General features: G+C 42.2%; 2 protein-coding genes across 2 annotated transcripts in view; one reads left to right on the top strand and one right to left on the bottom strand.

Annotated features, from left to right (window-relative positions):
* The window catches only part of LOC139731427 (trans-1,2-dihydrobenzene-1,2-diol dehydrogenase-like), a 138,627-nt gene extending 133,466 nt beyond the window's left edge, over positions 1–5,161 (top strand). The window contains exon 7 of the mRNA XM_071642310.1: positions 3,470–5,161. Coding sequence (XP_071498411.1) covers positions 3,470–3,585 — 116 coding nt within the window. The 3' untranslated portion in view covers positions 3,586–5,161. The remainder of the gene's footprint in view (positions 1–3,469) is intronic.
* An 8,027-nt stretch (positions 5,162–13,188) lies between these two features.
* Positions 13,189–13,836, bottom strand: LOC139731435 (craniofacial development protein 2-like). The gene has a single exon (XM_071642321.1). It carries the CDS (start codon positions 13,834–13,836, stop codon positions 13,189–13,191), a length of 648 nt encoding a protein of 215 aa, XP_071498422.1.
* Between the last annotated feature and the right edge of the window lie 12,664 nt (positions 13,837–26,500).

Below are 26,500 nucleotides of genomic sequence, written 5' to 3'. Positions count from 1 at the left end.
AGCGCGGCGCGATAACCGGGGTAAACCACAGAACTTATGTGGAGTGAACTCGGTGATGAGCCGAGGGTCATCAAAATTTCCCCTAACTCGAAGTAACTCGTGCTGAACTTTTTTAAACTCGTGATATACTCGTACTACTCGTAACAAACTCTCAATACTCGGACGAAGCTCGCGATGAACTCTTCGCAACTCGCCACCTTCAAGTATATACGCGAGTTCTGCTCGAGTTTTGAAGAGTGCGATACGAGCACTACGACCCTACTACCAGTATGTGGAAGGGCGAGTTGCCCTCGAGCTAAGCGTGAGTTTAGTATTAGCTTATTTAGAGTGCATTACACGTACTGACCCATTAATATATGGAATTATTCACATTTTCCCAGCGTTTTCATGACAAGAGACATTAATTCAACCCTACACGCACGTGCACGTGTACAAATAGGCCATTGCCATTACATTTTTAGACCTACGTAAAAATTAAGACAGAAAACATGCCTCGGCTCAAAAAATCCAAGAAAAAAACGGAGAAGGAAGCGGAGATCAATCAAGCAATGGCAGAAGAAGAGGTAGAAGAGCAGGAAGTGACAGTAGAAACAGAATCATCCGTGATGAGCTACAGAGGCAGTCAGAAGACCAAGCCTCTGAACAATTAGACCCAAAGGACCAGAGCCCCATTTCATACTCTTTAAAAGAAATCGAGTGAAACTAACATTCACTCTCGAAGGAGTGAATTAAATGAAAAAGTGAATTTAGAGTGAAATTGGAGTGAATTTTGAGTGAAAATGTTCATTTTCATTTAGAGCGACCTCAGGGATCACTCCAAAATCTTTGAGTGATCCCTGAGGTCACTCCAAAACGAGTGAAAATGAATATTTTCACTCAAAATTCACTCCAATTTCACTCTAAATTCAATTTTTTTTTGTATTCACTCCTTCAAGAGTACATATTTTCGTTCGATCTTTTTCGAGAGTAGAAGATGTTAGGATATAGCATCTCTTGCTGGAATGGCAACTTCCAATAGCAACAGCCAATCAGGAAACTGGATTCTTCTCGTTTCCATGACGATTGTCATTCCAGCAAGACTTACTATCGTATATACTTTTTTTATGAAATTGAGTCCAGGGGCCCGTTTCATAAAACTTGTCATCAGTGACAACTGCCACATTTCTATGACAAATTTGCTCTCAGCCAATCAGCTGCAAGGATTTCAGCAGCTTGTCAAATCTATGACAACTTGTCAATGATGACAAGTTTTATGAAGCAGGCCCCAGGTCCCAATAGAAGAAAATGGGAGGAAAGACCCCACTGGAGGCCAAACCGAACAGTAGGGATTGCGTGAACTTCATAACGGGCTCGTAATGGGCAAGTAACAAGCTTTTCATAACTCGATGGAAACTCGGTTTAAGTCGGACACAGGACATCACAACTCACACCGAGATCGGTATGGCTCGTATCACGCTCGGATCCCTCGTACAGCTATCGTAGTAAACTCGATGTTGCCTCGTAGATCACTCATGCGCAGCTCATTAAATTGACAAATTTCACGCGAGTTCAAGCGAGTCCTCGCGAGTTCAAGCTCGCGCAGCTCGGCACAACTCGAGACTCCAACTCAGCTAAGTGGGAACCTTGCTTAATTGCGTTCAGTTACCACAGCAGAGCCACCGCGGCGCTACTTTTACGATGACCCATTCACGAACTCGGCCACGTAAGGGATAACTACCATGGTCACTGAACTCGCGCTGCGGAGGCACGGCCAGGTAATTATGACTTTTTTACCGTGCAAGGAATTTTGGCCCGAGCCTGGCGCTGCTATCGTTCATAAACTCTTCGATCGGCGCCATGCCCGCGCCTGGCCCGCGCCTGGTGCTAGCTTACAGCAGGGCCAAAATAGCCCAAACCTGGCGCGTGCCAATTTGGCCCGGCCCATTTTCAAACTAAAAAAATTACGACATGGCTCGGGCCTGGCCCTAGCCAAGACAGTTACTGAAAGGGGTGCACTGGTGAGATACGTTGTAATTACTGTCATGTGCTGGCCCTCTGCGGGGACCTCCGGGTAGCAAAAATTGTTCTTCGCAAGTCACACACAAGGCTTGCCCGGAAAGGTGTGACAGGGCGTTTAACTTTGGAACTGTTTTAGACTGTTTTCAAAGTAAACCCGTTGAAGACGAGTCCTCAAATCTCCGGCTGGTGTCTGTGGGAAATGCATGTTATAGCAAAATCAGTCTGTCCACAAATGGTTAAGCGAGAGTAGTTTCAGCAGCTACGGTCAATCAGGAAGCTGAATTCTTGGGCATTACCATGACGATTGCCATTCCAGCAAGAGTTGCCATCATATTATTTTTTGTTTTCTTTTATGAAATGGGAGCCAGTACTTTTTCCATTGGTTTTGAAGTTCTGGATGCTTGATTTTCAAAATTTCGTCTGTGGCAAGCCAAAAGGAAATGCATCCAGTGAATTTGCCATCAGATAACATGATCGGAAATGGATTTCTGGCAAGAAAACTGTCCCCATTCTCTTACACGGATGACGCGCGTGATTTTCGTGCGTCAGTCGAAGTAGTGTGCATGTGGTAACTGGAATTTAGCCTAAGCATTATATAGTTACCTTATCCACACAATGCCGACTGACGCACTCGAACCTGTGCGTCATTATTTGTATACTGTTTATCATGTTTCTCATTCTAGGCGAGGGTAGTAGTCACCTTTAGCGACATTCAGTTTTGATTTGGTGGTGCGCTTTAGGGTACAGTGCAGGCATTTTACTGTTCTACAACATCGATCGCTGAAGATTATAATATGCTGCTTGTTGCAGGTGTTTTGTGCTCAACGTTTTCCATGAGCAGAAGTGTCCTTTGCTATAAGTAGTCGGTATACTCCTTCAGAAATTGACTGTTCTGTTTGTATTTTAATGAATTGTGCCATGTCTGAGGCTGAAAGGATGTTCCATTCATGTAAGGAGACAACGGTAAATAATGAAACGAACTGATGGACACAGCTTTTCCAATGGAGACCTACAATTCTTAGTGATGATAGGATTCTAAATTCATGTTAATCCTCATATCATGGTTTATTTGAGTTTGGTTGACCCAATGTCTACTTACACTATATGGTGCGTCTAAAAACTTATGAAGTGAAATAGTAGGACATCATTTTGCGATGTTGATAGCATTTATGAAAATCATGGATTTTCAAAACTAGATAGGAAAGATGTTGTGAGCGTTTTGTTTATTGGATTGTTTGTAATTCAATTAGCCGGACTCCACGATGCAAATGAAAACGCAGTCTATCTTTTTTTCTTGTACAATCACAAAGTATCATATTTCACAGTTTATTAAAGTTTCTGCCATATGCTGAAGCAAATATAACTGGAAGTAAAATGCGCCTGATCTGACGGATTGACTTCCAGGGAAGTCAATTTCGTAGAGAGTGTATACTGCACGGAATGACATATCCCTCTTCTTTTGTACATGCAGGGAAAAAAGAGCAAGCCCTCATCAGCTGGAAGGAGTCGGAGCTCATTGCATCCCTGATGGACAAGGCAAGGAGAGATCTTGATATTGTTTGGGAAGGAGAGGAGCTGCAGGGTTAAGGTCGAAGAAAAAAATCTACACCAAATTGTGATCACTCCGTCTTCTAGGGGCTATTCTCAGGTTTTGTTTTGTTTTTGCTTTTTGTCATCTTGAGATTTCAATTGGAAGGGTAAAAAAAGAAAGAATCGTGCAGCCGAAGACACTTTCATGTTGATATAACTTGTCATTTGCTGCCATGAGTCGCAGTCCTATATTTAATTCTGACACTTCGTGTCTTTCTTTCCGTTTTCTAGATTTCTAGTGACTTGAATTGAATTGAATTGAATTGAATATGCTCGAAGAGGATGGAAAAGTATCACGTACTAACCCTCGACGGATAGAAAATTTCTCAATTTTCTTCACCATGACTGACTCTCGGTGTTAACATGTTCATAACATTGTGGTAACTGCGGTTTTTTTTATCATTCTTGAAAAGGGAAAGACTTTACTGCTCACGAATTTCATATTGATATCTTTTCTACTATATTCATTCATTTTCCAGTCGCACATTGACTATTTTTCATGTGAGGCAAAGAACGGAAAACATCTAGATTGACAATCTTCCAGAAGTTAAAAAAGGTAGATTCATGTCATTTTCATTTACAAACTTCTTTTTTTTTTCGTACACTCTAGCTTGATAACTATGCCCTTGTTTATGAAATCATTTCTTAGATGTATTCCAATGTGGCGTACACTTTCGTCTTTATTACGCAATTATTTTGTTCAGTATTACAGAAATAGGCAAAAACATGTACGAAGTAGACGTTTTGGGGAATTGAATAGTTGTCAAGCGTTATGTAGTCATTATCTTTTAATCGTACCATTACCACATGGCGTTCAGACAAATTGGCAGATAGATATAAGTTGCAGATCATTAGATCACTGTATCTATGATACTTGTCTGCTTGCCATTGTCAATAGTTAGTTTGTAAATTACCTTGCAGATACATCATTGAATGTGAATGTTACAAAGTTCTGTTACCCAGGCGGCTAAGAACTTATTGTGTATAACTGAAACGCATGCAATGGCGTGATACTGTTGTGTAATGACACACAAAGTTGTCTCTACCCCCTTCTCGGTATACTCCACTGTGACTGGATATGTCACTTCACCCCAGGCCAGTCAATGACACATACCAATATTCTCCACCTCCAGTGAGTCACTGACATTCATCATCCCTCGAGTATACCAACAGAATGTTAAAATATTGTTCCCTCACTGTATCAAGCAACATCTAGCTCCATCGAATTTCCGACCAGGTTGAGGCAAACCCAAACATTCTGCCCTCCCACACCCCCCAGACTCCACCCCCATTCACCACTTACCCATTAATAGTATGTTATAACTAATGGTTATCACGGATTTAAGACGTATGGAGAGAATTATATTATTCGGAAAGACTGAATCTGAAGCCCGAAGGGAGATGGCATGACACAAATGAGACTTGGAAATACATTTACCGCGTTTCACGATACTTCATTGAAAGTACATTGTACCTCTAAGCTCAACCGATCCCAATACACAATACATCGTTGGTATTGTCTATTCCTTAGTGACGTTTGCACAGCGATAATGTATCATTCTTTTTTTGCAAAGGAGCACCAAATAAAAACGAAGATATTCGTTAAGATGTTCGCATCGTGTAGTATTTTTTTGTAGTGTAGAATGTCAATTATTATTATTATTATTATTATTATTATTATTATTATTATTATTGTTCATGGTTTATTGAAATCGTGACTTCCAGCAATGAAATTGCTGGATTGCTCACAATTGTACAATGTACATAAAAGGAATGATGCATTAAATATAACAAAATTGTATAATACTTGTATTGCTAATACATATAATTCTTTGTACATATAGAGTTAAATGCATAGAAATATTTTTAGAATTCCAATATTTTGCCACGAAGAGAGTGCCTATTGGTGCATTTCCAACATCTGTTGAGGTGCTTGAGGGAAGTGTCTTTGAGCATGTGTGTACGTGTATAATGTTTATGTATATGCGGGTACCGGTATGTGTGTGTGCAAGTGTCTGGTTTTGCGTGCTTACAGTAATGAAATTGCTGAATTGTTCCCATTTGTACATTTTATTATTTTATCTTATTTTATTGAAACATATTTATTCAGGATTGCTTGATCAGCATGAGCTGTTTTTCATCTAGGTCCTGAGATAAAACATACAAACAAAAATTCAGTCATTACAATGAATTATCATCAGTATACAAATCCAAATCAGCTGCAGTAATTGAAATGATTAATCAGATAAATAGTTAATTATCAACAACATAACATTCACATTTCAAGTTCATCTTTGTAAATCCTTTAGCGAGAAGATTGCAGAGAAAGACACAAAAAGAAAAAATGAAACTAGCATCAGAACACGTGTTGACATAAATGCCGGCATACATGTCACACTTGTCAATGGGAGTAATACGCAATTCAGCGCACACAGTCATGAGCATACATGTCCACCCACTCTCACACACACACTTACACACACACACACACACACACATACACACACACACACACACACACACACACACACACAAAAGAATAATCATAAGATTCATGAGCATGTAAGAAACAAGATAATATTCCCTCGCAGTCTCTCGCAGAAGGAGGTTAACTCTTCCTGTGCCATGGTGGAAACCCCTTTGTGCCACATTATTCTGAGACACTAACGGTGTCATTTTTTGAGAAAACATTCTGTTTTTCAAATCTATGTAACGTCTATAGATTTCTGTTGATCTGGACAAATAGTGAGTAAAGTTGTAGAGAAATACCAAGCTTTGCTTTGATGTATCGTTGTATGACAAATCTATGATTGTTTTTCTTTCACATGACCAGCAGCTACATTACTGCAAAGGCATGGCTTTTGCACACAAAGCAGTAACAGAAACTTAGAAGGACAAGCATACATAAAACATAACAAACTTGTCTTTTATTGTACTGCAAATGTAATCACAAAAAGACACTTCCTCGCATATATAAATAACAAAACTGTCTAATCCTATACTGCAAATACAATCATAAATTATGATTCATTGTACATATAGAGTGAAATGCATAACAATACATACAGAATCCCGATACCTTGATACGAAAAAAAAAAATGCCTATTGCTGTATTTCGAACATCTGACAAGACAACTCTACGTAAAGGGAGAGTGTAGCAGCACGTACCCCGTTAGTTTGACAATAAGTCACCGGCCGAGAGAGGGAGCTATTTTAATCGGTTAATCATGTTACTCTCTCCGGACGCTCCCCGATGGCAAAAAAGAAACAAAAGAGCTAATTTTTGCTGACCAGTCCTTTGACCACGGTTATGTAAAAAGGTACGGGTAGGCTTATCCCATAATACTTGCCACGTAGCCCCCTTTTCCTAACATTAACCGTGGACATAGCTCTTACTCCCACTCTGGCGGGTGCACGTCACGAGACCGACACCCGCGAGTCATACAACCCACAAGTTATACAGCTCACAAGTCATACAGCCCACGAGTCATACAGCTCACAAGTCATACAGCCCACCAGTTATACAGCCCACGAGTTCGACACTGAGTAAATAAAGCCCACGAGTTCGACATCAAGTAAAATAAGCCCAGGAGTTGGCTCACGAGACCGACACTCGCACAAAAGGCTCATGAGACCGACAGTAAGCAAACAAAGCCCACGAGACCGACACAACATTTAAAAGGTCCACGAGACCGACGCTACGCATACAAGGCTCACGAGACCGACATTACGCAAAAGAGGTTCACGAGACCGACACTAAGCAAAGAAGGCCCACGAGACCGACAGGATGAACAGCGCCACCTATAGACCAATAAATTGTACAGGGTGTCCTGATAATAGCATAGGAAGATATGAGAGATGGAAAAGAAGAGTTGCCATCTCTGGCAGGGTGTTACCCCATCAGTTGCCCACCCCCCCCCCCCCCCCCCCGAAATGGGCAGGATCTTTAATTGTGTTTGCATGGGTGTGTGTTTGTGAAAAAAAAATGAACAAAGTACAGTAAAAGTGTGTAACAGATCTTTCTACAATAAACCTGCGAGGGTGTTGATTTAGTATCAATAAAAAATAAAAAATAACGTAATCGTCTATTAAGGTAGCGTTAGGGATTCGGAAAAAAACAGATGCATCCATGAAAACAGCTATTGTATTTCACGATCTGTTCGGAGGAGAATAACACAAGCCACAAAATTGAGGTGAATCCCTGCGACATAAAGCGTTTTAATCAGTAGAATTACATCATAGTTACAGAGAAAATTACAAATAAATCTTACTGCAAAACGTCAAAGCAGGAGGGTAGAATATCTAAAATAGAATAAGTAACTAGTGAATCGGGAAAGAGAAGAGGGACAGTCGGTAGCGCGTCTGCCTCACGATCATGCGGCCCGGGTTCGAACCCGAGTCTGGACTGAGCAATGTTGTGTGTAAACATACCGTCCCCTCTAGCAAGAGGCAAAACACTCTGTCCCTCGGATAGGACATAAAATGGAGGTCCCGTGTATGAGAGAGTCACAGCTCATGCACGTAAAAGATCCCGCTTCATTCATTCATCGCAAAGAGCAGGGTGTCTAACTCGGTGAAGTGGTCCCACCCCACAACCAACTGGACCCCATGGAAGACCAGCTTAGTGTAGCTGAATATGGGCTATCCAGCCATCTTCACAGATGGAAATGAACAACAAAACTGGGAAAGCCTATTAAAAATAGCACCATGGCATTAGCAATACTCTAAAAATAATTCATACATTGTTCTTGTCCTCTTTTAAATTCATTTGTGTTTTTGGCTCTTTTTTGGGGGGATGAAGAATACTAATTCTTCTATTTTTTTTCTTTTTCTTTTGGGGGGTAGGAGCGGGGGCATGAAGAATACAATTCAATTTTTCTACTTGATAATAATGTCGCTCCCTGACACACTTGCCCCCCCCCCCCCCCAGAAGTATGTAGAAATACATATTTGATGACGTTCATAATTATGTAGATGGTCACCATCTTTCAATTGATAGCGTTACGAAATTACACCCGCCAGTATGTTGTTTTTCCGTTCATGGAACACCCTGTACAGGTGATTGACATGTAGATGGCGCTGTTAATCCTGTCGGTCTCGTGGGCCTGCTTTGCCTACTGTCGGTCTCGTGGGCTTTCTTTACTTAGTGTCGGTCTCGTGAGCCTTTTTAGCTTATTGTCGGTCTCGTGGGCCGTTTTTGCCTACTGTCGGTCTCGTGGGCTTTCTTTGCTTAGTGTCGGTCTCATGAGCCTTTATTATTTAGTGTCGGTCTCGTGGGCTATGTTTGCTTAGTGTCGGTCTCATGAGCCTTTTGTGCGTAGTGTCGAACTCATGGGCTGTATGACTCCTGAACCGTGTAACTCGTGGGCTGTATGACTCATGGACCTATTATTGATGTCGGTCTCGTGGACCGTATGACTCGTGGGTGTCGGTCTCGTGGGATGCCCCCACTCTGGCTCCTCAACCTCCAAAGGAGATGGACATAGACCATGCGTCCAATACAAAAGGGAGATGCAATATTACTTTCCAGAGTCAAGTCCATTCCTTATTGAGGCGGTTTTACTATAATTCTTGAAGTTCATACATGTCTATTTTACACCACATCAGTGAGGTGCTTGGTTCCAGCAACATCAATTTTGAATAGTTTTGGAACAATTATTACGGAAGAGGAGTTGCCTTCCTGTCACACTTGCGGACGCTGCATGAGGCTATTGCATCAGAGCTCGTCTCGCATCTCCTCTCATCGTCAACCCCGTCGTCAATGACTGAGGATGAACTTCATCCATTTCCAGCTCACGACGAATTAGCGTGAATGTGAATCTCCAAGCTGGGATCGCATCCTTAATAATGGCATTAGCGTCAACGCTAAGTGATGTGAGTGCCAGGCGACGACCAGACGGCGGACCTCATCGTGGCAGTGCGCATTGCAGTTCGCGATCGCGATCGAGGTCCCCTTGGAGAATGACGTGGCCATATTTCACCTTTGAAGCGACTTGGGACTCTGTTCGGACTGTCGCGGTGGTTCGTACCTTATGCACCCTTTGATTTGTATTACCGCTCCTAATACAGCTGTATAACAACATGTATTATGTCCCCTCAAGTTTAAGACCTCCGTTTAAACGTTTGAGCAGGTATGATTTAGTGATGCTGTTAATTGCTCATTGAGAGTCGTACAATCAATTCACTGATTAATCCACAATTCTGTGGAAAATACCCTATAATTATCACCTGCGTGTGATACATAATGTGCACGACAATAAAGCGTGTATACTAATAATTGAACATGATATTCTGTTGTCAACGACTGTTATTATAATTAGTAAATCGAGTGGAGTCATAACTCAGGAAGTTGGAATATGGCTGTATGATGAGAGTGTGTTTGGTGTGTAGTCTTGTTATCTGTAGATAATAATATCTTGCCCCATATAACAGTTAATAACACGTCACGAGGCCTACCTTCCAACAAAGTGGTGACCCCGACGTGATCTAAGAGAGATGTGATTCCACTCCATTTGATAATATGACTTTATAATACTCATGTACGTGACAACCACACACGCACCTAGTGTGGATCATATTATCTGAGCAAGTATTTTCTTCCTACATATTCATGCTCATACCACATAGACTGGCAATTTTATGTTATGCTTACATAGTTATATGTACGTTGCTGTCTGTTAAGTTTGCAAATTATTCACGATTATTTGTGGGCCTAATAGTTCCTATTCAGTAGCAAATTGCTGCGGCAGTGACCGATACCACATAACGCTTCGGTCAGGACCTTGAGCCCTTGTTAGGCGTTTTTATTTTTGCGTGAAGAGGTTGTAACCATGGCTACCGACAGTGCGGAGCAAACTCTATCCCCGACGGCCTCGCCTGCAAAAGAGCCCGAGGAACGCTCACTCTTAGGCACAGTTTCTATCAAATTGCCCCCGTTTTGGGCAAACGACCCTCAAATTTGGTTCGCCCAAGCGGAGGCACAGTTTAGCACGCGCGGCATTACTAAAGAGGAGACAAACTTGGTTGGTTGGCATCCATTCGTCTCGAGAAACGATGGCGTAGCACTAGCTAGGCAAGAAGTCTGCACTGCCTTGAGTGGCTGTAAAGCCCCACTCTTGAGTGGCAATCCTTAGAGCACTTGCAGCAGATGAAGTCTGTTGGGGCCGATACTGAGACTGCCCGTGCCTTTCTCTTAGCTCTGCTGTCGGTCGGCTGTACGTGCCTTACAGCTTCAGCTCTCTGAACGCCCTCCCTGACGGTGCCTCTCCATAGCAGACGATCTTCAGCTACACCTTCCCATGTGTTGGTGTTGATGTCCATCGTCTTCATGTCACGTTTGCACACATCTTTGAAGTGAAGATGCGGCCTTCTCATGGGACGAGACCCCTCGCATAGCTCTCCATACAGCATGTCCTTCGGGATGCGACCTGGTTCCATTCGACGCACATGACCCAACCACTTCAGGCGTCTCTGGCTGAGGAGTGAAAACATGCTGAGAATGCCGGCACGCTGGAGGACCTCTGCATTTGTCACCCTATCCTGCCATTTTATGTGCAGGAGTCGTCTGAGGCAAATGAGGTGGAAGGTGTTGAGCCTCTTCTCCTGGCCAGCATATGTTACCCAGGACTCAGAGCCGTATAGCAGGGTGCTGAGGACGCAGGCTTGGTAAACGCTGAGCTTGGTGTTCTTGGTCAGCTGACTGTTGTTCCATACGCGCCTGTTCAGTTTGGCCATGACTGCGGCAGCTTTCCCTATCCTACTGCTTATCTCATTGTCAAGGGAGAGGGAACTGGAGATTGCTGAACCAAGGTAGGTGAAAGAGTCCACTTCTTCCATATGTGTGACATTAATGGAGATGTCTGGAGAGTCAGTGCCTTGGGTCAAGATCTTAGTCTTTTTCAGGCTGATGGTTAGTCCAAACTCTTTACAGGCATGGGACAGACAATCAACAAGCATCTGCAATCCCGCTTGTGTGTGCGATACCAGAGCAGCGTCGTCAGCGAACAACATTTCTTGGATAAGAACCTCTCTAACTTTGGTTTTGGCATGCAGTCGGGCGATGTTAAATAGCTTCCCGTCCGCTCTGGTACGGATGTAAATGCCCTCTGTGCAGTCAACAAAGGCATACTGAAGGAGCATGGAGAAGAAGATTCCGAAAAGTGTTGGTGCGAGGACACAACCTTGCTTCACACCGCTGTTCACAGGGAAGGCATCAGAAGTTCTCCCGTTGTAGCAGACTCTACTTTGCATGTTCTCGTGAAAGGAAATGATAATTTGGAGCAGTCTCGGGGGGCATCCAGTCTTCTGCAGGAGACTAAAGAGTCCACATCGGCTGACCAGGTCAAAGGCTTTCGTCAGGTCTATGAAGGCAATGTACAGCGGCTTTTGCTGCTAACGGCACTTCTCCTGCAGCTGGCGTAGTGATAAGATCATGTCTACTGTAGATCGGCCTACCCTGAAGCCGCACTGCGACTCTGGATACACCCGGGAGGCAAGACTCTGCAGGCGTGCCAGAACTACACGTGCGAAGACTTTTCCGACAACACTTAGGAGAGGGATGCCTCTATAGTTGTTGCAGTCGCTGCGGTCTCCCCTGTTCTTGTAGACAGTGACGATATTGGCATCACGCATATCTTGGGGGACGTGGCCTTTTTCCCAGCAAAGACACAAGAGCTCATGGAGGTGTTGCAGTAGTACTGGCTTGCCGCTCTTTAGAACTTCTGGTGGGATACCATCATTTCCTGGAGCCTTCCCGCAGGATAGACAGTCAATGGCTTTGCTGAGTTCTTCTTTTGTAGGCAGGGCATCAACTTCCTCCATGATTAAAAGGCTAGTTAAGGTGTCCAAGGTAGCATCTGTTACCTTATTTTGGGCTGCATAAAGTTCCAGGTAATGTTCTACCCAGCGTTCAAGCTGCTTACATTGGTCTGTGATGGCTTCTCCAGTCTTTGTCTTCAACGGTACAGTCTTGATTGCGGTGGGACTGATTCCAGCTTTAATGCTGTCGTACATGTCCCTGGTATTTCCGCTGACTGCAGCTGTCTGAATCCTGCGGCACAGGTTCAACCAGTAGTCATTAGCACAACGGCACGCAGTCTGTTGAACCTTGTTGCGAGCAGTTCTTAGGACATTGTGTGTGCTAGAGATGGGGTTCTGCTTGTAGGCCAGCAGGGCTTTCCTCTTGGCTTCAACATCTGATTGCATCTCATCCCAGTGAGTTTCGTACCAGTCTTCGCTCCGACGTTCCTTCTTCCCGAACACAGAGAAGGCTGAGGAGTAGATAGTATCCCGAAGGTGGCACCATTTACTATCAATATCATTGTCATTTGGAATTGAAGTGATCATTTTCTCATGGAACGTGTCTTGAAATCGTCGACACCTCTCGAGGTCGTTGATACAGCAGGTGTTGATGCGTGGGAGACCTTTGGTTTTGGTTCGATGTATTTTCTTTGTCATCAATCTCACTTTGCTATTGACGAGGGAGTGATCTGAGTCGCAGTCTGCGCTGTGATAGCTCCGTGTGTGGAGAACACTGCTAAGGTCTGTACGCTTGGTGATGACAAGATCAAGTTGGTGCCAGTGTTGAGACCGAGGATGTCTCTAGGAGACTTTGTGGCGTTCTTTACCTTTGAAATAGGTGTTTGTCACACACAGACCACGATGGCAGCACAGCTCTAGCAGCCGCTGTCCATTATTATTCATCTTTCCCGTGCCTTGGTGGCCGAGGCAGGAAGGCCAGGTGTTGTAGTCAGCACCCTCTCTAGCATTAAAATCTCCTAGAAGATAAAGTCTTTCAGTGTTGGGGATCCTGGATATCATCTCATCCAATTCTTCATAGAACTGGCCTTTAGTCTCTGAGGTGGAGCAGAGTGTCGGTGCATAAATGCTGAAGATGTTGATGAAGCCCACTGTTGTAGACAAACGCAGAGTGAGTATTCTCTCTGTCCCGCCAGTTGGTGGTTCAATGGTGGAAGCCAGAGAGTTCTTCACGGCGAAGCCCACCCCGTGCTGTCTTGGGTCGTCCTGTGACAGACCCGTCCAAAAGAAGATGTAATTGGCTTCCTTGATAGAACCACTGTCTGCCAGACGGGTCTCCTGTAGACAGGCAATGTCAACGTTTAGTCTTGATAGTTCCTTGTCGATAACCGCAGTCTTTCGGGCATCATTGTTCTGTTCGATGTCGTTATTAAAACCAGGGCACATGGTTTGAACGTTCCAGGTTGCTAGCCGAAGAGTTGGAGTCTTCATTTTCACTTCTTAGCTTCTCTTTTCCTATCTGACGGATGCATGATTTAGGCCTACAGTTTGCTTATCAGATTGAGCTTCTGCCCGATAATTGCTACTTCTAAATTGTGTCGACGTCTTGAGACGTCGCTGGAGTGTCTTCTTCAGAGTGCTACGAGCCTGGGCTGATGGGAAATGGAGAACTCGTGCTGCCCATACGTCAAGTTCCCCTCTCGGCGTTGCTGATGTAGTCAAAAGGACAGGATGAACCAATACAATTTGGCACCAGCACAGCTGCAGGAGTTGCCAGAAGGTAACGCAATAGGTTGCTCGACCGCCTTAGGGACTCCACTCCGGATTTCTGTAGGGTTTACTCCTTAGCCTTTTCTTCTCCCGAAGATAACCACAAGGCAGTGGGACCACGTGGCAGGTTGTACTAGGTTACGTGGTACTAGTAGCAGGGTTGATTATTCCTGACCTGACCTATACTAAATACTACTCTCTCCTAGCCGTTTCGCACTAAAGTGTCAACATAATCCTGCGATAAAAGCGATGAAATTCACACATTGTTTTACGTTAAGACTCCAATAACGTCACAATTGAAGATTGCGTTGATTAATTCAAATCCAATGATGTCACAATGGAGGTGCGTCACTGCACACTGGTAAAGTGCGTTATACTGAGATCGCGCAAAAAGTTGGCTGCGTTTCCAATAATCCAGAGAGTGCACACGCTTGAACTACTAGTAGAGGGCTTCAGTGAAAACAGTGATGTCTTTAAAAAACCTTCAAATCCAATGATGTCACAATGGAAGTGCGTCACTGCACACTGGTAAAGTGCGTTATACTGAGATCGCGCAAAAAGTGGGCTGCGTTTCCAATAATCCAGAGAGTGCACACGCTTGAACTACTAGTAGAGGGCTTCAGTGAAAAACAGTGATGTCTTTAAAAAAACTCGAACCTTCCAAAAGTCCAAGAATGAATTGATGAGGGGGATTTAACAAAGACAAAAAAACAAAACCCGATAATAGGACCTTGAAATGTTGATCCAGTACAACAATTGACACGTCCAGGAGATTCCGTGAAGATGATATGTTCTGGTAATCAGAATCGTTTTAAAATCACTCTATAAGAGTCGCCCCATTATCACTTAATGTCCCGTTCTTAGGAGCTCCATTGACACACGCGAAAACTCAACCACGATATCACACCATCATGAAGAGAAAAAAAAAAACCGGAAAGATCTTACTTGAAGTGTCCAGGCTTGACATGTGACAAGAATCTTGATGTAAATCCACAAACCACGCTCCACGATGTAAATCCTCAAACCACGATCCCCGGTACACCCCGATGGAATTCACACGTTGCTTAACGTTCCTTTAAAGCCCAAACAAAGTTCTGGTACGCCTGCAAAAGTTGTCAAATTTCGCTTCCAAATGTGAACGTATGCTTAGGAAATGTGCGGGATAACGATGTTATTACAAGATATTCGATGGGTAACGACGAAAATGCGAAATATTAACCAAAAAGGTTCAGTCTCAGTACTTACCCGAACGGGGTCAGGCTAAACTCGGACTCGGGGATAACTCGGCTTCGCTTTGACGGCGGGATGAGTTGTAATGGTTGTCCCTCTGATTGTACAGTGTTGTCCTATGGGAGCGGCCTGTATAAACTAGAGCTTCGTGTTCTGGCTACTCGCAGTATTATGGTCCGAGTTGTTACAACGCGCGCATCAAAAACCTCTTTTGTGCGCCTATCAAGCACCTCTAAAACAATCAAAGTCGCTTGATAAACAACAACAAAAACCCCAAAGACCGCGCGTCTCAGCAACTGAGGACCGCGCGCTGTCATTTTTGTTTTGTTTTGTACAGGATTACGTTAGCACGCACTTTCCTGTCCATTCAGTTAGGCCTCATTTGGTATTATGCAGTGGCCAGTAGAATGTGGCGATCACTTACTGCGTGTGAATTGTCTGAAGTAGGGTCGAATTTTTCCCGAGACCGAGTTAGTCTGGAGCCTTCTGGAATAAAAGTCGGTTTTCCTACTATTATTATTTTTCTCAAAATACTCCAAACCGACTCATCATTCCGGCAAACCGCGTCAGCCAGGTAAGTTTCTTAGTGGACTCTTTCAATATATTGCAAGCAAAAATTAAATAGTGCTAGACGGGTTATCAAGCACTTACCGAAACTTAGTTTTCACTGTAACTCCGATGACTTCACAATTGAAGATAGCGTCGATTCCTGTAACGTTAATGATGTCACAAAGGAAGGTGCGTCACACCTCATAAGATTGCGCTCAAAGTTGGATGCGTTGCCGGGGATCTGGAGAGCGCATACGCCTGTTATTAGGGCTTCAGGGAAAAACAGCACTGTGATGGCTTGAATATCCTGTTGAAACTCCAACCTTGAATCGAGCAGGAAAAAGGTTAAAAAAATGATGACGAGACCAAAAAATGTTGATCCAATACAAAAAGAGATATGCCCGGGAAATTTCTTGTACAAAGCCCTTGAAGATGATGTGTTTTGGTGATCAAAAGTGTCCTGGAAAGTATGCAAATGATCGATTCTTCAGGAGCTCTACCAACACACGTCTGAACACAACAACGTAACACAACAATACAAAATACCCCTATGTTATCGCCGCATTGTCATCCGAAGTGGCGCAGGATGTGCGTGACTTAATTGTTAACCCACCTTCTGCCAACCGATATACCAAACTGAAACAAACTCTCATAGCACGCATGTCTCAATTCACACCTACTCCACCTCGGCGCTCCCAACACACGACTACTCACGTGCCGATAGACCTGCACACTTATTCTTATGTTTTTGTCCGTGTTGATCGAGTTCGTAAGCCCTTGCAACAGCCCTACGATGGGCCTTACAAAGTGTTACGACGCAACATTAGGCATTACACACTCGAAATCAATGGCAAGAAAGAGCAGGTGAGCGTCGATCACTTTAAAGTATGGAAGCAGGAGCCCGTCAAAAATACGGATATACGTCGCGTAGTAATTCGAATTGCTACGCGACGTAAATAATTACGTCGTGTCGTTATTCGAATTACTACGCGTCGTAATTCGAATTACTACGCGACGTAATTATTTACGTCGCGTAGTAATTCGAATTGCTACGCGACGTAATTATTTATGTTGCGTAGCACTGGGAATTACAACATGACACTAATTCATTTTATGTCGTGACGTTAAGTCGTTGAGCAGTAATTCGGAATTACGTCGCGTAGCAATTCGAATTACTACGCGACGTAAATAATTACGTCGCGTAGTAATTCGAATTACGACGCGACGTAATTATTTACGTCGCGTAGTACTTCGAATTGCTACGCGACGTATATCCATGTTTTTGACGGGCTTCTATGGAAGCAGGAGCCCGTCAAAAACACAGATATACGTCGCGTAGTAATTCGAATTGCTACGCGACGTAAATAATTACGTCGCGTCGTTATTGAAATTACTACGCGACGTAATCCCGAATTACTGCTCAACAACTTAACGTCACGACATTCAATGAATTAGTGTCATGTTGTAATTCCTAATGCTACGCAACGTAAATACTTACGTCGCGTAGTAATTCCAATTACGACGCGACGCAAATAATTACGTAGTGTTGTAAATAATTACAACGCGACGTAATTCCGAATTACTGCTCAAAGAATAACGCAGCGAATTAACGTATCGACGTTAAATCAACCAATGAAATCGTTCGTTATTTGCTCAGTGATGCATCACAGTACAGTACACGTGCCAAAGGGATAGACACTCATTTCCTACAGCATGTTTGTCAGTACAGAGTACTTGGTTAGCTGGTATACCTTGAATACAAATATTTCTGATGCAATGTAGGCCCAATAATTTAGGTTATAAACATTTCATAGGATTGTATTGTCAACGAAATGGCATATGGCTCGCTGTATAGCAGGGAGGTGGAAAGGAACTTCCACCACCCTGCTGTATAGTCAGCTCCGGTTTTCACCAGCACGCAGTGAGCGGATTGCATGCGCTTCACTACCTGTTTTTCACACGCTATTACGAACGATCCCATTGGTTGTTTTAACGTCGCTACGTTAATTCGCTGCGTTAGTCGTTGAGCATTAATTCGGAATTACGTCGCGTTGTAATTATTTACAACACAGCGTAATTATTTGCGTCGCGTCTTAATTGTAATTACTACGCGACGTAATTATTTACGTTGTGTAGCACTGGGAATTACAACATGACACTAATTCATTTTATGTCGTGACGTTAAGTCGTTGAGCAGTAATTCGGAATTACGTCGCGTAGCAATTCGAATTACTACGCGACGTAAATAATTACGTCGCGTAGTAATTCGAATTACGACGCGACGTAATTATTTACGTCGCGTAGTAATTCGAATTGCTACGCGACGTATATCCATGTTTTTGACGGGCTCCTGCTTCCATAGGCTTCTGCTTCCATACGAATTACTGCTCAACGACTTAACGTCACGACATTAAATGAATTAGTGTCATGCTGTAATTCCTAATGCTACGCAACGTAAATAATTACGTTGCGTAGCAATTCCAATAACGACGCGACGCAGATGATTACGTAGTGTTGTAAATAATTACAACGCGACGTAATTCTGAATTACTGCTCAACGACTAACGCAGCGAATTAACGTGGCGACGTTAAATCAACCAATGAAATCGTTCGTTATTTGCTCAGTGATGCATCACGGTGCACGTGCCAAAGGGCTAGACACTCATTTCCTACAGCATGTTTGTCAGTACAGAGTTCTTGGTTAGCTGGTATACCTGGAATACATATATTTCTTATGCAATGTAAACCCAATAATTTAGATTATAAACATTTCATAGGATTACTGTCAACGGAATGGCATATGGCTCGCTGTATAGCAGGGAGGTGGAAAGGAACTTCCACCACCCTGCTGTATAGTCAGTCAGCTCCGGTTTTCACCAGCACGCAGTGAGCGAATATTGCATGCGCTTCACTACCTGTTTTTCACACGCTATTACGAACGATCCCATTGGTTGATTTAACGTCGCTACGTTAATTCGCTGCGTTAGTCGTTGAGCAGTAATTCGGAATTACGTCGTGTTGTAATTATTTACAACACAGCATAATTATTTAGCATCTCGTCGTAATTGGAATTACTACGCGACGTAATTATTTACGTTGCGTAGCACTGGGAATTACAACATGACACTAATTCATTTTATGTCGTGACGTTAAGTCGTTGAGCAGTAATTCGGAATTACGTCGCGTAGCAATTCGAATTACTACGCGACGTTAATAATTACGTCGCGTAGTAATTCGAATTACGACGCGACGTAATTAAGTACGTCGCGTAGTAATTCGAATTGCTACGCGACGTATATCCATGTTTTTGACGGGCTCCTGCTTCCATAGAGTAGTGCCTCGCGACACAACGCGTTCCCCACTCGAGTCTCCCCGGCGACGTCGACGGCGTCGGATCCGCCCGATGCGAAGTCGGATCCACCGGTCCGACAAGCGAGATCGGGGCGCCACGTCAGATGGCCGGCGCGTTATGTGGTATAAATCGTTAGGATAACGTTATTTCATTTAGTTACGAGGCGTCTGCTATCACTCTTGATGATGTCGAGGTTTTAAGGCGGATTTAATTAATTAATGTGGATATCATGTGACTGTCATAGGTAATCAGTATGTATGTTATATGTGTACGCCTTGGCCGTATACAGTTTGTACAGATTTGTGTGTGTGTGTGTGTGTGTGTGTGTGTGTGTGATAATTTGTTATCATCTTAGTTTCTTTTGCGTGAAGATCTCAGAGTTACTGCCGTAGAAGGAAAGCTTACCACGGGCGGATTCACTGCAACCAGATACATTAAGTTTCCGTATTTTTGTCGTACATGTATATTACTTTGTGTGCTTTCTGCGATACTCGATGTAGTATAACGCTTAGGGGCTGCCATCGCAGAACGGCACGAGCAACATGACATACAATTCTTTTTTGTGTGTGTCATACTTTGCCAACATGCTTTGTTTGTACTTTTCATTACAGATGTTTATCTGTTTGTATTATTATCGAGTCCGTGCTATAATGCATGGTCCTTGCTTGAGGCCGTTGAACCAACACACAGTTCAGTCAGATCGACCTCATATGTACAGTATTTTACAATAAGTTTTGTTTGCTTTCTAACAACCTGCATACCGTCCTCAATGGTATACATGACCATTGTATTGATATTGTGTTTTTGGCAGGTAGTAAGACGGTGTACATACAGTTATTTTTCCTTTTGTCACACGTCAGTGCTGGTCATAGGACTTACGTACTAGGGGGGGGGGGGATTTCTTGTAGCAGCACGTACCCCGTTAGTTTGACAATAAGTCACCGGCCGAGAGAAGGAGCTATTTTAATCGGTAGTATAATCATGTTACTCTCTCCGGACGCTCCCCGATAGCAAAAAAGAAACAAAAGAGCTAATTTTTGCTGACCAGTCCTTTGACCACGGTTATGTAAAAAGGTACGGGTAGGCTTATCCCATAATACTTGCCACGTAGCCCCTTTTCCTAACATTAACCGTGGACATAGCTCTTACTCTTACTCTGGCTCCTCAACCTCCAAAGGAGATGGACATAGACCATCGCTCTCCTGCGTCTAATACAAAAGGGAGATGCAATATTACTTTCCAGAGTCAAGTCCATTCCTTATTGAGGCGGTTTTACTATAATTCTTGAAGTTCATACATGTCTATTTTACACCACGTCGGTGAGGTGCTTGGTTCCAACAACATCAATTTTAAATAGTTTTGGAACAATTATTACGGGAGTTGCCTTCCTGTCACACTTGCGGACGCTGCATGAGGCTATTGCATCAGAGCTCGTCTCGCATCTCCTCTCATCGTCAACCCCGTCGTCAATGACTGAGGATGAACTTCATCCATTTCCAGCTCACGACGAATTAGCGTGAATGTGAATCTCCAAGCTGGGATCGCATCCTTAATAATCGCGTTAGTGTCAACGCAGTGATGTGAGTGCCAGGCGACGACCAGACGGCGAACACCCGTTCCAGACAGAGTACACGTCAGCATCTCGACCCGGAGCTCATCGTGGCAATGCGCACTGCAGTTCGCGATCGCGATCGAGGTCCCCTTGGAGAGTGACGTGGCCATATTTCACCCTTGAAGCGACTTGGGACTCTGTTCGGACTGTCGCGGTGGTTCGTACCTCATGCACCCTTTGATTTGTATTACCGCTCTTAATATAACCACATGTATTATGTTCCCTCAAGTTCAAGACCTCCGTTTCAACGTTTGAGCAGATATAATTTAGTGATGCTGTTAATTGCCCATTGAGAGTCGTATAATCAATTCACTGATTAATCCATAATTCTGTGGAAAATACCCTTATAATTATCACCTGCGTGTGATACATAATGTACACGACAATAAAGCGTGTATACTAATAATTGAACATAATATTCTGTTGTCAAACGACTGTTATTATAATTAGTAAATCGAGTGGAGTCATAACTCAGGAAGTTGGAATATGGCTGTATGATGAGAGTGTGTTTGATGTGTAGTCTTGTTACATAACGATAATAATATCTTGCCACATTTAACAGTTAATAACATGTCACGAGGCCTACCTTCCAACAAGAGCCAGGGTGCGTAGCAGCTGCTGTGACTCTCTCTTCTTTTCATATTTTGCTGGTAGCGAGTTTCATTCTGTTGAATTGAGTGTTATTGAACATTTGTATATAGCCTATGTATACTCCACTTATGCTACAGGACCTATTTCTGGTCAAATCATCAAGTATATTGTTCTGCAAGTACCTTTATAAGTTTGATCACTGTTGTGGGCAAGTACCTGCATGCAAAAGCCATGTTATTACTACACTTTGTACACTGCCAGTAGCAGTCTGTGTCTGTGCGGTCAAGTGTATCTCCTAAAGCTTTAATACTTGGCCATCTTGTAGTGGACAAGCAGCTAGTAGCCATGTTCTCGCTACACCGTTGTACACAAGCCAAAGTGATCATGTGTTTAGTGGTCAATTTCAGTGTTATCAAATATTTATGTGTACCGTACTTATGCTGCTTATGAGTCATTCCTGGTGGAATTATACACCATGTATTGCGTTTTTGCTCTATAAGGACCGACGTCCACTAGGGCGCGGACAAGCCTATAGGAAGCAAATGCTGTCATTTCGGCATCCTGTCCGCGTCAGACGCGGAAGAAGTGTGCAAATCGGCTTTTCCTGGGATATTCCTAGGAATCTCTGCGGACTGGTACAGTCGAGTACGTTCTGTGCCACCTTTTTTTTTCGAAGAATATCACAATTAGCCTAATTCGAAGTAATTTAACCTCTTCTTCAGTAGCAATGAATACACTCATGATATTTGTCTTAGCTGTGACACGTCGTCTTCTGCTGTTAAGTCCATTTTATTACGTCGGTAAAAAACCCTCGCCTAATTTTCCAAAATTCATCCGAAATGCTTGCGAAAAGCTTTACATTTTGTCTTTTCCAAGATTCTGGCATAAACACATATAATTATATAATTACACTTTGATTATATACACATACACACACACACACACACACACATATATATATATATATATGAAAGGTGGCGGCGAAAGGTGGCGGCGAAGTGAGTGTGTGTGAGAGAGAAGTGCGAAGAGGTGTTGAGTACTCCCCTTCTCCTACGCAGAAGAAAATCGCTTTTGGTGATTCATGTTTTTGCAAGGATATCATGCATCAACTGGAAACATTTCTGGACTGTTTGGACATGTATATGTGAGTTTTGGCTGCTAATTCTTCAAGTCCGTTGGTCCTCTGGTAAAGACTTGACCGGTACGTGTAGTCCTATGCTAACAAATTGAGGTTGGAGTTTGCATATACATCTCCTATATACGTCATGTAATTAACTGTTCCCTCACTTCTTATCGTCACTGGACGCCACTTTGTATCACCTGCCATGGGATATGTTTCATATATTTCGACACACTTATAGACCTTTGAATTTCCGTCAGTTTTCTACTTTCTGTGCGTTCTGATATCAATCTATCCTCGCCGTATGCCTATTGCATCTACTACGTCTATATGGTGTATTGTACTGGCCTCCATTTTCTTACCTCGTCACATACTGCTCTGCAGCGCTCAAGTACAGCCTTTGTTTATTTATTTTTATTTATTTATTTCAGTTTTATTTCCACAGGGTAGTCTCATCAAGACCAGCAGATCCTGCTCTTCCAGAGAGCCCTGCCCATGATTAAAATACATAAACATTCATCGTAACACAAAATTAACCTTCATACATTATTGAACAGTAAAACATTAAAATCTACACACATGAATACTTATCATAATAGAGACAATCAAAATGAAATAAAATCACCTCTATAGATATATTTCTTTACATAGAATAAAAATATAAAATATAAATAACCCATCCCCCTTCCCCCCCCCCAAAAAAAAAAAATAATAATTACAAACCCACACGCCTACGTACGCACACACAATGCAGGCCACTTGGCGCAGACACGTTGGTGCACCAACCCGAAAATCTAACCCTGCCATTACTCCCGCGCACGCACGCACGCACGCACACATGTATACCGTTACACACACACACATATACACACACATTTACATACACACACACACACATGCACACACACACACATCCGCGCGCACACACACATGTACACACACACACACACATGCTAGATTATTGAATCGACGTGCTCATGCTCCCCCCCCCAAAAAAAAACCGAATACAACGTACACAAGATCAAATCATTGCCCCATCTTCTCCAGAAAAAAAGATCAAGACAAATGTTTTCACCTTTCTTTGAAATACATGAAGAAAATATGATGAAATTGAAGCTAAAAAAGAGGAAGGGTTCTTTTTGAATGCGAACATAATATGTGCTATGTACGCTCATAAGTTGGCCGAACAGATATCATTGCTTGTGTGTTTGATTTCATATTCGCATAGTATGAATCAGTCAATTCAATTTCAATTCAATTCAATTCAATTCAATTCAATTCAATCATAATTTATTTCCAATCAACGAAAATCAAAAAGACATAGTACAAAGTATACATGTCATGAAATGATATTGTTCAAACATTTGCAAAAGATTCGTGTAATATCCGAGATAAATTATATAACAACATATGTTTATATATATATATATATATATATATATATATATATATACAATAATTAGGAGGAACAATACATAATCACATACTTCGTGGACGTGCGGAAAATAGATTCGATTATGGAAAATAGTGATCCACTAAAAAGCAAAGCTTGTGGAACGTGGATCGCTAGATAAAAAATGAGTAAATAATATATTATTCGAGGGTTTTTCATAGCTATTATATTTGATATAGATTATTTAAATCATTTGTAAAAATATATATATATCTAGTTATATTGAGATACGCAGGTCGGGAAAAAGATATCAATGCTAATGCCCGGACACTGTTCACTTAACCACGTGTACCGGGCTACCGGGAAAATATGACAAGGACAACACACTCGTACGCACATTGCCCACACACATGTAAGACGCGAGACAGTACCGAGAGGAGAGAAGACGGTAACAATACAAGTCTACGAAGAACAAAAGCCAGGAAAGGAAGAGGAGAGAAGAAAGAAGAGAGGTCTGCATTCAGAACACGCAAAGTGCTGCGACATCAGGACAGGTGAAAGCTCAAGCATGAATTAGAACAATTTGAATTATCTAAAATTATAAGTAGAGAGTAGATGTTTTCTGAATTTGTATTTAAATGTGACGAATTTTGGGGGAATCTTTTAAACTATTATCTAGATTATTCCAAAGTTTGGGTCCGGTATAAAGAAATGTACTTCGGGCATGTGCGGTTCTCATTAATGGAAGATGAAATTCATCGGATCGTCGCGTGGGATAATTATGTACATGACTGTTTCGATGAAATAAGTCATGAAATATTTTAGGTAAAAAATTACTGGTTATAATTAAACATAAACTGGCCAAGTTCAAACACATACAAATCTTTTATTTTTAATATTTTATGGTAAAAAAACAAAGCATCTGTATGTTCTCGGGTATGTAGATTAAAAACAATTCTGAGCGCTTTCTTTTGCAATAAAAAAAGGTTATCTAGTAATATCTGATATGTATTACCCCAAGCAAGAATCCCATAGTTTAAATAAGGTAGTATCAAACTAGAATCAAGAGTTAATAATGCAGATGAAGGAAGATAATATTTTAATCTGTTCATAACGCCAATATTAATTACGTGAAATAATTTTACATATGTTATTGATATATTCCTCCATGAAAGCTTGTTATCAACACAAACACCAAGAAATTTAAAGGAAGAAACTTCTTCTAGGGGAGTAGTATCAAATGTTATATTGTCTGGTAGGCTGTCTAAAGAGTTACTAAAAAGCATGAATTTTGTTTTTTGAATATGCGTTTTTATTTCAAAATGTCGTTATCTCATGGGGCATTGAAAGTGTTTTTGGTTTGGCTTGATTTATTGTTTTTTAAACAGTGTTTAACAAAACCGACATACACATACAACAAAAAGGTAACTCCCCTAAAATAATGTCACTTTTTAACAAAATTTAAAAAAAAATCTGGGGGGGGGGGTTGCTACACTTATTGACTAACTTCTATGTGAAAAATAATGACAGTGATCTTTATAGTCATGCACGAGTGACCTTACATCCACAACAATGGTCACTTTTCAAAAGTCACAAGAGTTACTTTGTGGGGTATGTGGAAAATTCTGCTTCTGCTGGATGTTTCAGTGGTGTTGTTATTTTATATTAAATGGGTTAGTCAAATACCGGTTAGTGATTGGCTAAACACAGTCACGTGATGGAGGCACATTCGTTATGTTCGCCCATGGGCAGAACATTTTTGTAATGTTCTCCCATTGGGAAAACATTTTCATGTAACAAATGACGAACGATACCAAACGATTGAACGATCATATTTTTCACGCAATCGATAGGATAAATAGCAGATTTGATTAACCCATATAATATTATAACAGATGATGACTTTTGTTGTCGGGAACATGTACTAAACGTTCCACCCTCAAAATGCTATTGACGGAGGTTATAAGTCCCGAGACGAAGTCTAGGGACTTATAGCCTCCCGAAGTAGCATTTCAAACCCTTCGGATGGAACATTCGGTACGTTCCTTCCCCCGCCAGTCATCATCTATTTCATTGTGCCACCACTCTTTTATTCAATCTCGCGGAATACAAAATATATACAATTTGCGAGTAAAATAAGGGCAAATGGGCTAAATAAGCAGAAGGAAAGTGAAAGAGTCGATCCCGATCAACGCGATTAAAAAGCACGATTATACTAGATAAGGTTTCATGCGTTTTGATACGATTCAAGACAATCTGATGCGATGATCACGATCAAAAATCAATCGTGTTAATCGTAGAAAATTTTTGAACCGTCCAAAAATTTTCTACGATTAACGCGATTACCACGATTGACCTCAAGATCTGATACAATCTAATACGATCTGATAACATCATCACGATTGCTTCACGATTAAGACCACGATTTCAATCGTGGCGCCAATCGTGATAGTGGGAACCCCGCTTGAGCAGCAAAGCTGAGCAGACCATAATATGCTGTATTGTACGCTACAGCGTTGCGTGAAATGTTTCAAGTTT

This window comes from Diadema antillarum, unplaced genomic scaffold, assembly GCF_040938485.1.
Source record: "Diadema antillarum isolate AM-2024a unplaced genomic scaffold, OU_Dant_1.0 seq00000371_RagTag, whole genome shotgun sequence".
Lineage (NCBI taxonomy): Eukaryota > Metazoa > Echinodermata > Echinoidea > Diadematoida > Diadematidae > Diadema > Diadema antillarum.
This window is presented reverse-complemented; position numbering and strand designations above follow the sequence as displayed.

What these genes read in the sequence shown, in the direction of transcription:
- LOC139731435 (XM_071642321.1), bottom strand. Translation starts at nt 13,836, where the DNA reads ATGAAGACTCCAACTCTTCGGCTAGCAACCTGGAACGTTCAAACCATG.